The 13,036-nt window shown below is 38.7% G+C and overlaps 1 protein-coding gene across 2 annotated transcripts in view; it reads right to left on the bottom strand.

The window, feature by feature from the left end:
* Window positions 1-5,277: 5,277 nt before the first annotated feature.
* NOS1 (nitric oxide synthase 1) overlaps window positions 5,278-13,036 on the bottom strand; it is a 68,903-nt gene continuing 61,144 nt past the window's right edge. The window contains exons 24-28 of one of the 2 annotated variants that reach the window (XM_075273188.1): window positions 11,924-12,045; window positions 10,757-10,905; window positions 8,884-9,078; window positions 7,362-7,496; window positions 5,278-6,029 (exon numbers count right to left, since the gene is read on the bottom strand). In XM_075273188.1, the coding sequence (XP_075129289.1) occupies window positions 7,374-7,496; window positions 8,884-9,078; window positions 10,757-10,905; window positions 11,924-12,045 (589 nt within the window). In that variant the 3' untranslated portion in view covers window positions 5,278-6,029; window positions 7,362-7,373. The remainder of the gene's footprint in view (window positions 6,030-7,361; window positions 7,497-8,883; window positions 9,079-10,756; window positions 10,906-11,923; window positions 12,046-13,036) is intronic. The other variant, XM_075273180.1, reaches the window with a different exon arrangement.

Below are 13,036 nucleotides of genomic sequence, written 5' to 3'. Positions count from 1 at the left end.
ATATCTACGGAAACGCCGGCAGCTTACCCGTAGATATAATGTTAAGAGAAAGTCTGCAGAGGAAAACTTTGCGAACTTTCTCTTAAAAGCACTGCGGAAAGAACCGCAATGCATTCACGCAGCGGTTCTTCCCGCAGCGCTTTAACACTACGTTTACGGCCCGTGGGGCTTTAGCCTAAAGGGGTTTTTCCCACCAAGCCAAATTATCCCCTATCCATGGCATAGGGGATAACTTGCATATCACTGCTGGTTAAACTGCTCAGACCCCCACTGATCAGGAGAACAGGAGACACTGGTTCCCTATTCTTAATGGAACCATGTTTGGGAAGCGTGTGCACAGCTCCATTCATTTTAATAGCAGGGCCAGAGAAAGCTAAGTGCTGTACTTCGACTATCTCTGGCACTCCCATTGAAATGAATGGAGCAGTGTGCATGCTGCCTGACCATTGCTCCATTCAAAACAGGGGGCAAATGTCTCCTGTTCTCCTGGTCAGTGGGGGTCTAAATGGTCAGACCCCCTCTGATCAGCAAGTTATCCCTTGTTAAAAAACCTTGAAAGACTTCTGTATCAAAGGATATATGGAGGATTTTGCACTGGGGCCAAGAAGCTTTACCTCTGCATGTAAAAACTTAGTCCCAAGCTAATTCTCATACACCACTGGTAAATCCACTTCTCTTGTCCATATAGACATGCTGATATTGTATAACAGATCAAAGAGAAAATTAAAGAATATAGCACGTATTAAAATGTTCACAGCAAATGGGGTTCTTGCCTTAAAGGGATTGTCCAGGTTATTTTTTTATATATATATTAGGTTGTAGAAGGTGAAAAAATTTAAAAAACACCATACTCATCTGTCCTTGCCACTCCACTGTCTCCCAGCATGGTTTGATCATGCTGCTTTGGTGTTTTCTTCTAGTGGGAGGCCCCCACACATGTGACCACTCAGGCCAATCAGCCGCTTAAGGAAAGGGACACGGGACGTCACAGTGCGGCGGGGACTTCTGGTAAAACAAGACAGCATTGCAGCAATACCAGACCACACTTTGAGACACCGGAGTACCAACGACACAAGTGAGTATGTTTTGTATTTTTCGCTTCACCTTCTCCAGCCTAATAGAATTTTTCTTTTTATTCTGGATAACCTCTTCAAGCAACAAGTTGGAGACCATGCTGTTTATCAGTGCAGTTTACAAAAATAAAAGCTATTCCTATGAGCTTTACTCTCAGTTTTAATTTATAAATTTATATTGTATATATGTCAAAATTAAAAGCAAAATCCTATTGAATAAGCATTTGTAGGCATATTTGCTCCATTTTTTAAATGAAGGTTGTAATCGCAATTGGACAGTGCTTGTGAACAGTGATACCTGGTGAAAAAGTTCATCTGTGGTCCTGTCATCCACATGGCATATCATGAGCATATCCTTTCTTAAAAGCTAGTAACACTAAGTTCGCACTAGTGGCCTATCTGTTGCTCTGGTCCATCGGAGGACCAGACCAATAGACACAGTACCTGGAATAACCCATTAATTATAATGGGGTCTGTCGGTATCTGTCACTTTAAAACTGAAACTGGCTGAAGAAAAAGCTGAATGTTCAGGACATTTTTGTCTGCCAATTTCAGGCAGACATTGCGACAGAGTCTAGGACAGTCCAATGGAGACTCCAATGCAGATGTGAACGTAGAGTAATATCAGTCTGTCATGACAGTACTAACTAGTTGTAAGCAAGTTCATGGACAGCCTTCAGGGACTTTTTGTTTTTGAAGCGGGATTAAAATAATTTTAATTAAATTGAGTCAACTGTTGTATACTTAAAGGAGAACTCCACTTTTAATTATTTCATTTATTATCAATATTAGGATTTTCTTTTTGAAATAGTGAGTAAGGGAGCCTTCACAGGGAGTTTCCGCTCGCTTATTGTGAACGTAAACGCGTTCAGAGTGAGCGGCGTAAAAAACAGATCCCATTGACTTCAATGGGTGCCAGCAAACACACGTATCACATTGAAAGCAATAGGTAAAAAAGCCTCCCATTGATTTCAATGGGTAGTGCGTGTATGCCAGCACCCATTGAAGTCAATGGGATCTGTTTTCTACGCCACTCACTCTGAACGAGTTTTACGTTCAGAATGAGCGAGCGTAAACTCCGTGTGAAGGCTCCCTAAGGCTGAGGCAGAAACACAGCTTTTTTTTGTTGCAGATTTTGTTGTGTTTTTTTGAGCCAAAGCCATGGGTAAAATGAGCAAAAGGTAAAAGTATAAGTACTTCCTATATATTTACATATAAGATCTGCAACAAAAAAGCTGCATTAGGCCTTAGCCTATCTGTGCTTTATCATATACTGATTTCACTTGTGGACTCAACCACTTGAGTTAAATATGGCATTCTGACTTCCACTAGCTCATCCACCTAATGTGTATTTTAGTGTAGGACCACAGACCCAAAAACCAAAAGAGTAATCTGTTAGGCCTCATGACAGGTAGCCAAGTCATGATAAACTGTTGTCTGTTTTGAAAGACAGCCCCTGAAAAGCAGTATATTACAAAGTTGTTCAACGGATGAAGATTTTAACTGAAAGATGTTCTTAATGTCACACAAAATGTAGGGAAGAGTTAAATAGGACCTTTTCCTCCTCCAGTAACACCGCTGCATCCTTCAAAAGGTGGCGCTCCTCTAATTCTGGCACTGTTGGATTTTTTTAAGCCCCCACCATTCCCTAGTGATCATTTCTGCTAGTTTCAGCACAATTATGCTCTGTACTGTCATGTAGGTGGTCCTGAGCTGGAACAGAAAGACATGGACCGCTCACCTGACATCAAAGAGTCTGATTGGGCTGAAACTAGCAGCAATGGTTGCTCAGGAATGGTGTGGGATGGAGAAAAAAATTCTACCTACTCTAGACACAGTGGAGCAGCAACTAGTAAAGGATGCAAAGAGATGGAGTTAGTAGAGGTGGTGAAAGGTCCTTCTTATATGATCGACTACTAAACGTATCTTCTGCATATTACAATCCAGCTACCCTTTTATGGAACCTGTGAAAAATTCTGTGAAGATTTCCACCTGTAATGAGGGTGAAAAGTAGGAATTTGGCCAGTAAGTATTCTACAGAGAGTGCAGCGTAAATATCACTTGATATGGGTGTTTCCACATATTATATCTGGTTTTAGTTTAGTGTTTCATCATTAATCTTGTGTTTGACCATAAAATTTGATATCATGCAAGCTCTGACAGATCTGTTTTCACCATCAATATCTCTTTGATGCTATACATTGTACATATTATTTCCATACATGTTTATGTTTTGGAAAAAAATTACATTTTCAGCGATTGAGTAACATCTTGGTCATAATTACATTTACTATGCAGGTTTACAACATGCTGTATACATCAAAGCCATTTTTTTTCCATACACACTGTTTCCAACAATTTCATGATATTATGCATTAACTAAGATACCATGGGATAAGAAACATATTGAAAGGATGAAGAAAGATGGTTTCTCCTTAGCATGTAACTCATATAGTAAATAACCACTAACAATAGATATGACTGAAGATCACAGATCAGAAGTGATAGTCTTGACTGCATGGCCAGAAAACTATACATATTGATAAAGATAGGTCATCAATATCAGAGTATTGGGGAATGGAAACCTGGCATTTATATTGAACAGGAAGTAGACAGCTCCATTATCTGTGTAGTGGCGGAACTGAGTTACTGCAGCTTAGCACCCATTGAAGTGAAAGAGATCTGATCTGTGGTAACTTGGTATGGCCACTCCTGGTCTGGCTTTCTACTGCCTTCCTTGGTATCGTTCATCCATATTTTTTAGCATTGAGAACCCAGGCCATCAATTTTAAGTTGGATACCCCCTTTAATCCTGATTCTAATTATCATGCAAGTAAACTTAATCTGCCGAACCAGCTATAGTATCTTTTCTGGCAAATAATGAGTTCATGGGCCAACCTCCACATTCATTTTATTATTGTAGAAGTAGCATTAATATTTCTGTCGGTAAAAAGGATTCAATGAAGAGGATCATACCACCAGTCTGACCAATGCTGTAAAATGCAGCGTTTTTACAGTACCAGCAAAGTGGATGGGATTCTGGGTAATCCCATCCACACGTAGAAAAATATCCGCAGCGGAAATACTACAATTGCTAAAATGCTCGCATTTGCATTTCCATTCTCTCATATGACAGACCAGTGTATTATCTAATGCGTGAATGCTGGCTGACATTTCTGAATGTATTGAAGGAATTTTATGGAGATGAAACAAAACTTGTCCAATTGGTGGAAATGGGAAGAAAATAAAAGAGCAGGAACCCTTTGACATTATAATAACGAAAATGAAATATTATTTGTTAAATTCTGATATTTTATCAGGACAAGTAATATTTGCATGTATTAGGATGTAAAGTACATACTGTTGCTAGTGGTCATTTAATAGCTATATGTGAAGCACCACTATAACATTTGCTACATCACAATATATGGATGACAAAAATGAGAAGACTTTAGACTACAGCATGAAAGTCCTCCAGCAAGCTCATATATAATCTGTACGCTTTGACATTTGTGGCTGTGCCACCGAGGGTTAGAAAGCTAGTGTCTATGATATTGAAACACATTTGACATTCCCTTGAATAGCAAGTCTAAGGACTCTCGGTTCACATTGGCAAATTTGCTGCTGAATTTTTTTACGCATTCAATGCAAATGAATGGGATTTCTAAAAAATGGTAAGGAAAACATTTGTAAAATCTTTCTACAGCATGCTCTGCAGAAAAGGTTTTGGGAAAAGGTATCTGATCATGGAGATTATTTCACACTTACTGTTACAGAGCGTGAACTCCATGATCAAAATCTGCAGTATAGTGCATTTAGGGTTTTGCGACCTATTTTTCAGCAGAAAATTCACTGTGTGTGAACATGGTCATACTACACAGACTGATCCTAAATAAGAAGTTGAGTTAATTTGTATATACATTACGTTAAATACTAATCCTGAGTTATAGAGCTGCATTCACAATTCTGCTGGTTATTGGTGGAAACAGCTGACAACATCAGACAACTTAGCTGAGATCCTACAATGAAGTTGGGCAGATTTTTCTTCAATGAAGTTAGTGCACAGTGCCTAGTGTAGAGACAAAGATTCCTATAATTCAAGCTTTCATAGAAGCTCTGTGCGGACATTCAGCTGTCAAAGAATATTGGGAGATTTCAGCTCTGAAGCTGTAGAATTGTTAATGCTGCTCTGCTAAATAATGCAATGTATTTACAAAAGTGCTCAACTCTTTACGTAGCTTGATTCTAGATGTAAAATGGTATCCAAAGCGTCCATAAGCCTTAAGTAACTAAGGAAATACAGAGTTGCAGATTGAACAATTGAAGCTATTTGCATAAAAGATGACATAAATGTTGTAATCTTTAGATCTCTTTTACTACTTGGACATATGTCAGTTCAATAAACACAAAGCAAGGCCTGAGGACAAGGACACGATTCATGCACCAGAGAGTGGTGTTTTTTTTTCTTTTTCTTGCATTTAATATCTTGTTTCAAGATGCAGCAGCGGAATCTCAAGCAAAATTATCTTAGTGAGTTTATATTGAAAACAACTGGAATCCCATCGTTACAATGGAAGAGATATCTTATATATGTCTCTTACATTACATATATTAATATATGTTTATGAGCAAAGGACACGCACAGCACAGTATGGCAGGCAGATCAGTGCTGATAGTCCCAATTAAAAAAAAATGCCTCTGAAGTTACAAAATCCGTCTTGTAAGGGAGGCTTTTTATGAGAAAGAGAAAGCGAGTTAGTATATGTAAATCTCCACATTGCCATAAGGGTGCGGAGTCGTCGGCTGTTGTCATACATGCAGTACACACAGTTTATGTATGTCTCCACAAACAGTGTACATGCAGGTGTGGTATGCCATGTGCATGGGGTGTGGTGGGCCTCATGACCAGTTTGCCATCAGTGTAGAATGAAATATTCCAGTTATGAGCAGAAAACCCTAAAAGAAAAACAAAAAGTCATATTATATTTTTATGATCACATATGTGCATATATATCTGAAAAACATTTACATATATGCTTCAAAAGATCAATATATGTGTTTGAGGCATTTTCTCTTTACACTATTTCATGTAAATATGATACAATATAGAGCACATGAAAGGCAAAGTGTCTTAAGATGTAGCTCAATAGACTTAAAGGAGTTTTTTGTATGGCGGTATGACGCATGCCACTCATTCATATGTATTCAGCTGAAAGGGCAACCATCTATATGGATATCCTTCTCTCTGCCTCTCTCTATAGATATATAATAGGCCATTTTCTGCTGACACTATCTCTTTAAGGCTGAGGCCCCACATTGTGGAAACGCAGCTTTTTTTATTGGCAGATTTTGGTGCGTTTTTGAGCCAAATCCAAGAATGGATACAAAAGGGAATGGGAAATATATAGGAAACTTATTATAATTCTACCTTCTGCTCAATCGACTCCTGGCTTTGGCTCAAAAAAAGCTGTGTTTCCGCAATGTGGGGCCTCAGCCTAAGGCTAGAGCTCTACGTTGCAGATTCAGCTAAAAAACGCAGCAGAAATGCATTGTGTATTTTTCCACCATTGTGTTTTTGCCACTTTTTTCTCTGGAGTTTTTCTTCCCTTATTAAAACTATAGAAAAAACATAAGTGTTTCCACAGGTAAGATTGACATGCTGGATTTTTTGAAACCGCAACTTTTCTGCAGCGTTTTTTTCTCCGCAATGTGTGGATGGAATTAGCCAGAATCTCATTCACTATTCTGGTACTGTAAAATGCAGCAATTTTTCTGTTCCATTTCCGCAAAGTTGATTCTTAGCCTATGTATTCTTTTCATTATAATTTATTTTATGAAATAATATTTCTGAAATAACAATTATTTATTATTATTATTATTTATTTATTTAGTCATTTATTTATTTATTTATTTTTACAAAATGCAATGTTAAGGTCCACCAGCCCCCATTACATATCTGTTTTAGTAAATAACAACTCTGGAGCATTTTTTCTCATTACTCTGCATTATGCATTATGTTCCCTTCTGAGTTCTTATTAATAAATTGACAAGATTCTTATTCCTTTTGTCAAAGGATACTGTCAGCACTGACTGAACAATGCCAGACTGTGTAAGTGCACATCTCATAATGGTAACACCCAGATGTCAATTTATTCATAAGCTTCTAGGAGGAATAAACCATAGCTAACATATCACAGACTTGTGAGACAAACCTACTCCAGACAGATTACAATTGAATACAATCTAGTATTCTAAACAAATTGAAAAATGTCACAAGTTTCTACAAACCTAGATTGCTACTCACTCATCTGAGTCCTTTTTGCTTTCTTCAATAAATGCTATTGATTCAGATCTGAGACGATTTGTCACCTCATATGTCCGTAGTGTCACACCAAAGATGTCTTCATGATATCTGTTGTCATCCTGAAAATAAATGACAATAAAATCACTGTTTTTCTTATCTCATGCGTTACACACTCATGTTGTCTTATCTCCTGTATGTCTGATTCATCTGCAATATAACATACAGAATATGTGTCTTCAAAAATAAACACAAGCTCAAAATATAGTACTAGTTAATATTCCATATGATGTACTGGGAAGCTGGAAAAAAGGGAAAGGGAGGGATTTGATTTTTTTAAAATATATTTTTCTTTATACTTTTATTTTGAAACCCCCTAGGGGGCATGAATCCTAGGAATCTGATCACCAATACAATATACTGCAATACCAATGTGTTAGTGTATTATATTGAAAAATCCATTGACTTTTATTTCAGGCTTTCTATAGCAGTCTGTAATAGAATCATAGGAAAGACCTTCTACAGAAAACTGTTCACTGCCCATGTCCCGGGGACAGCAATCTGAGTCATCTAAGGGGTTAATGCCCACAGGCAGAAAGTCATTGGCCTGCACTGGTGCCGGGTCTCTGTTGTGTAAAACAGCTGCTGAGCAAGAGATAATGTTTAATGTCCCAACATCTGCTGTACCATTAAGGAAGATATTGGGAAAGGGTTAAATCAACTATCCTAATTCTGTGTAGATCCACCTTATGCCACCAAAACAGCTCTGACTTGTAAAGACATGGATTTGATAAAACCTTTGAAGTTGTGCCTTGATATCTGGCACCAAGATGGGCTTACCTGTGCTACCAACCTGCATCAATAAACGCTTAGGCGCTCATGACCTTGTTATCAGCTCATCAATTATTAGTCCATGGACCATTTTTAGTAGGCATTAACCACTGCAGACTAGCAGTACCCCACCAGGCCTGCTGTTTTGTAGCAGTTTCTTTAGCCAACACAATTTGACTTTTGTTACTTTAATAATTAAAAGAGTTGTCCCATTATAGACACATCCATAGGACAGGGGATAAGTGTCCAATCGTTAGGTACCCCAATAATCAGAAAAATGGAGGACTGAAAATCCCCTAAGGCCTCCTTCTGAATGGAGCAACAGTGCACTTGTGCAACTGCTGCTCTATTCATTTATATGGGGTTGTGGGCGCTGCCGGAGATTACAGTCCTGGCAGCTCCTTAGAAGTGAATGGAGTGCCAGTAATGTAAGCACACTGGCTCTAGAGGACTTTCGGCCTCCTGTCATCCTGATTATTGGGGGACCTGGTAATTGAACCTTCAGCGATCTGTCACTTATTCTCTGTCCTATACTTAATGGGACAACCCCTTTAAACTTTTCCATTTTACCTGCTTCCAACATAACAGCTTCAAGAACTGAGTTTCAGTAAAGAGTATTGTGAGGAATATTCATTGACACTAAAGTGGAGCTGTGTGCAGACATATTGGATGACTCACCCTCAGTTTACTGATGAAGGCCCCCGCTTCTTCAGTGCTCATGTTCCCACGTTGTTTTACAATCTGCTGAATACTTTTAAGAACGTCTCCAGCCATAGTGACGTCACCACATACATATATGTGTCCTCCCTGTTCCTTCAGGGCTTTGAGGGTCACCTCAGAAAGCTGTTCACGTAATACGTCTTGCACATATTTCTTAAATAAAGCAGAAAACAATTGTTGACAGCTATAGTTTGTTGTTTTCCTTCATGCTTGAGTATACTTTCTAATTCTATGCCATGCTTTTATTAGCGATGAGCTACATTGTCAGCATATGCGGCTTGTAGAACTAATCTTGTACATTTCATCTTATTGTGATAGCTGTTTTTACAAAAGATTAGACCAACCGAAAAAATGATGAGAGGGGCAACCCAATCCATAAAGAACTGGATTCGACCCAAATTTTTCCAAAGTTTAGGATTCCAACAAAACTGAAACTTTTGGGATTTGTTTTGGGCAAACCAGGTCCACATGGTGTTGGTGCATCTGGAGGCCTTCTGCACCTCCCTAGGTCCCTAATAAAAGTTATTTAGAGCAGCCAGCTACCCAGAACTGCCCTAAGGACTGTATCTGCATAGCAACCCTAACAAAAGGCCACTACATTGCATACATCACCCACTTTACCACCCACCATGTACACCACCCATTTTGCCTGGGGAGCATTGTGGAGCACAAATTGGGCTTCTGTATTTTTCTGATTTGCCATAGAAAACAGAATGCAAGCAGGTACTGATCAGTGACATAACCATATAGGTGATCAGTCATGTAACCAATGGCATCTGAACGAAAAATTCAGGTTGTCAACCATGCTTCTAATATTTTTTGCAAAATTTACAGTAAGCCTGTTCACACGGTGTAAATGTGGATGTATTTTGGCAAAATACATGTGTAAAAAATACACGTGTAAAAATAAGACTCCCATTGACTTCAATGACATTTTACACATGTATTTTGACATGTATTTTGATGTGTTTTTTTACACGTGTAAAAAAATGTAATTGAAGTCAATGGGAGTCTTCTTTTTACACGTGTATCTTTAAATGTGTATTTTGCCAAAATACACGCGCGTTTACTCCGTGTGAACGGGCCCTAAGAGGGTACAATGTTCCCTATACTTAAACTAGCAAATATGCTGAGACCAAATAAAAAAAAACACTTAGAAAAAGGGGCAACCGATCAGAGATCTGTACTGCCACTGTTCTGGACAAATGAGCTGCCTATAATGTAATTTTTAGATTATTTTGCCATCTTTTTCTGATATGATGTCCTATAGTGTATACAGTGCACTGCTTCAGATCCTCTATTTGACTAGTGAGGGAAAGATTTTGTTTCCTAAACTCATTGATATGAAACGTTCTCATACATGGAAGACCTGCAGCATCTAAGATGGGCATAACGTTCTTTTGCAGTAGCCGGGACAGAATACTGTATAGTATCTACCGCAGCTGCTGCAGAACCACTTTTTTTTTTTTTTTTTTTTAAGAGAGGCAGTGTTTCATGTCAGATAATCAGTAGTTGGCACAGGAAAAGGAATTTCCTGTAACAGCAATCTATGACAAACTGCTGCAGGAAGAGATGAGCAGTGCCTCTGTAGTGCCACTCATCTCTCTATAATAAGATGTTTATGCAAATATTAAATACAGATATGTCAGTGGGAAATTTCTGTTAAAATGTATTCTAAATTAATATAAAGTTAGTGCTCAGAACCCAATAAATAGTCTGTAGGAATTTTTATTTGGCCTACCTGCCCTGAACACTTTGGTTATTACATATCTAGATACACCTAAAGGAACTATAGAATTTCTAAAATATAGAAAATCTCACATTTAACTACCTTTAGTTTATTCGGCTCCCGGGAATATGCTGTGAACAGTTCTTTAAACACTCCTTTATTCTTTGCAAGCATTGCCTCCTCTTTGTAGATATGATCAATCTTTGACTCCCGACATCCAAACACAAGGATCATTGGACAAGGTTTCAGTCCTAAAAATACATAAATCAATCCTTTTCAGCTTGTAGAAGACCTGTCAGCACCTCCACCAACTCCAGCTTTTTGAATTCTTTAATAGCCCTGCACTGGTTCTGGAAGAGTTGGAATTTATATTCTCTAGCCCCCTCTCTTCCTGAGCAAGGGTTCAGCACCCAATATACTAATTAGGCTATCTACGGTCAGGTAGGTGATGCTGGACTGGAGCAGACTGTAAAGAGCCTAATTAACATATTATGTTCTGAAATTAACTGCACTAATTTCCATTTGTGTATTTACAGTCCTATTGGCCTGCGTGCAAACTCTGAATCAGGCCCTCGCCTCCTATCCTTATATCATATTCTTGAAAGCGAGGGATATGGGTTTTGCAGCGGTCTCCCATAGGCTTGAATGGGACACAGCTGCAGTACCCCAGATATGCTGGGAGCTTATTTGTCTGGGAAATGGCTGGACTGTGAGAGTTCTGACATTCAAACCCTTGATGATGGAAACCTCTTTAAGGGGTATTCCAATTCTTTGTTATTGATTTCCTCATTAAGCAATCAGTGGGAGTATGACCACCCTTACTGCTATTAGATCCCACCACTCATCTCTTATTGGTGCCCCATACTGAGAATAGGTCATCAATAACAAGAACAAGGAATACCTCTTTATAGGGGTTATCATCTAAGGGGTAAGGGGCCCACAGCCAGCAGGAGGATTTTCTCTCTTCACTCCAGTATCATGATAGCAGATAGCGAAAGTCTGAGGACTCCATTGAAATGACAATACGGCTTTGGCAGCAGAGATCGGCACTGCTACTTGTAAAGGTCAGTGTACGTACCTTCACAAGTATTCACACTAAATTCTGCAGGCAGCTGAGATGATTGCTTATATCTGGGGCTGCTGTATTGTGATGTATCCCTGATTATGAATAAAGGGCCATAAATATACAAATAGTAAACCATTATATGGAGTGTGAATATATACGTGAGGATTCCACATACTTGTACGTTTGTCTAATCCAAATCTCACCTTTATGCTGCATATCATAGAGGCGCTGTTGCCAGAAGCTCCTAAAGGGTGCAATGCCAGTCCCAGGGCCAATCAGGATGCAGGGCACATGTGGATCTTGTGGCATATGGAAACTGGCCGCTCTAATGATAAGAAATGAATACTGAACACATCTAATATTTGATAATTTGCCTTATCATTATAGAAAAGTACATGAAGATACAACAAAATTGTAAAGAAGTGAATTAATAAGGCCCACCAGTAAATCTGGGGGCCTACTATACAGCTACATGCAAGATTCTGCAGGATTACCAGTTATTGTTTGTGATTGAGATGATACATTTACCTTCTGATTTGTAAAGTGCTGTGATATATGTTGGTGCTATGCAAATAAAATTATTATAATAAATTATTATTATGATCCACTGATGCATAATAGCCTGGTTAAAATACTTTACAATGAATATTCTGTGCCACGCCAGTGTGAGCTGGGACCCACCTGGCTCTGAGGCCTGCTGCAGGATTCACCTGTGCAACTGTGAGCCACACAAAGCATGCAGAAACCCCATTCTCATAACTGTGGGGGTACCAGCGGCCAGACCCTACCAATCAGGCACTTAACAACTATTTAGGATTAGGTGATATGATGAAAGCTTACTACAACCCTATAACTTCCTAATATGTGGACTAGATATTTATGAAAAAACAAGTGCAAATGTGCACAGTGCTATACACACTGCAGGGATAATTCAGGCAATGATGTCATAATAGTGAAGTTACAACACAAGGATAGTAGACAGTAATACCACAGTACAGGGATAATATACGCAATGATGTCACAGTACAGCGGTAAGATACACAATGACGTCACAGTACAGGGATAGTCCTTGCAAATATGTCTTTATAGTGGTATAATGCACACAAAGAGGTTACTGCACAAGCATAATATGCACAGTGATGCCACAGTACAGTACAGAGATAATGCACACAAGAAAGATCATTGTGTACACTGTGTAATGATGTTACATGCAGGTATACTGCAATACATGAATGGTTTCATATCCCAGGTATTAGAAAGTGATATCACAGCACAGGAATATTACAAAAGAAATGCAGCAGAGAAGGGATAACTAA

Source organism: Leptodactylus fuscus, chromosome 1, assembly GCF_031893055.1.
Source record: "Leptodactylus fuscus isolate aLepFus1 chromosome 1, aLepFus1.hap2, whole genome shotgun sequence".
NCBI lineage: Eukaryota > Metazoa > Chordata > Amphibia > Anura > Leptodactylidae > Leptodactylus > Leptodactylus fuscus.
Note: the sequence above shows the minus strand (reverse complement) of the source record. Positions and strands in the feature narration are given on the sequence as shown.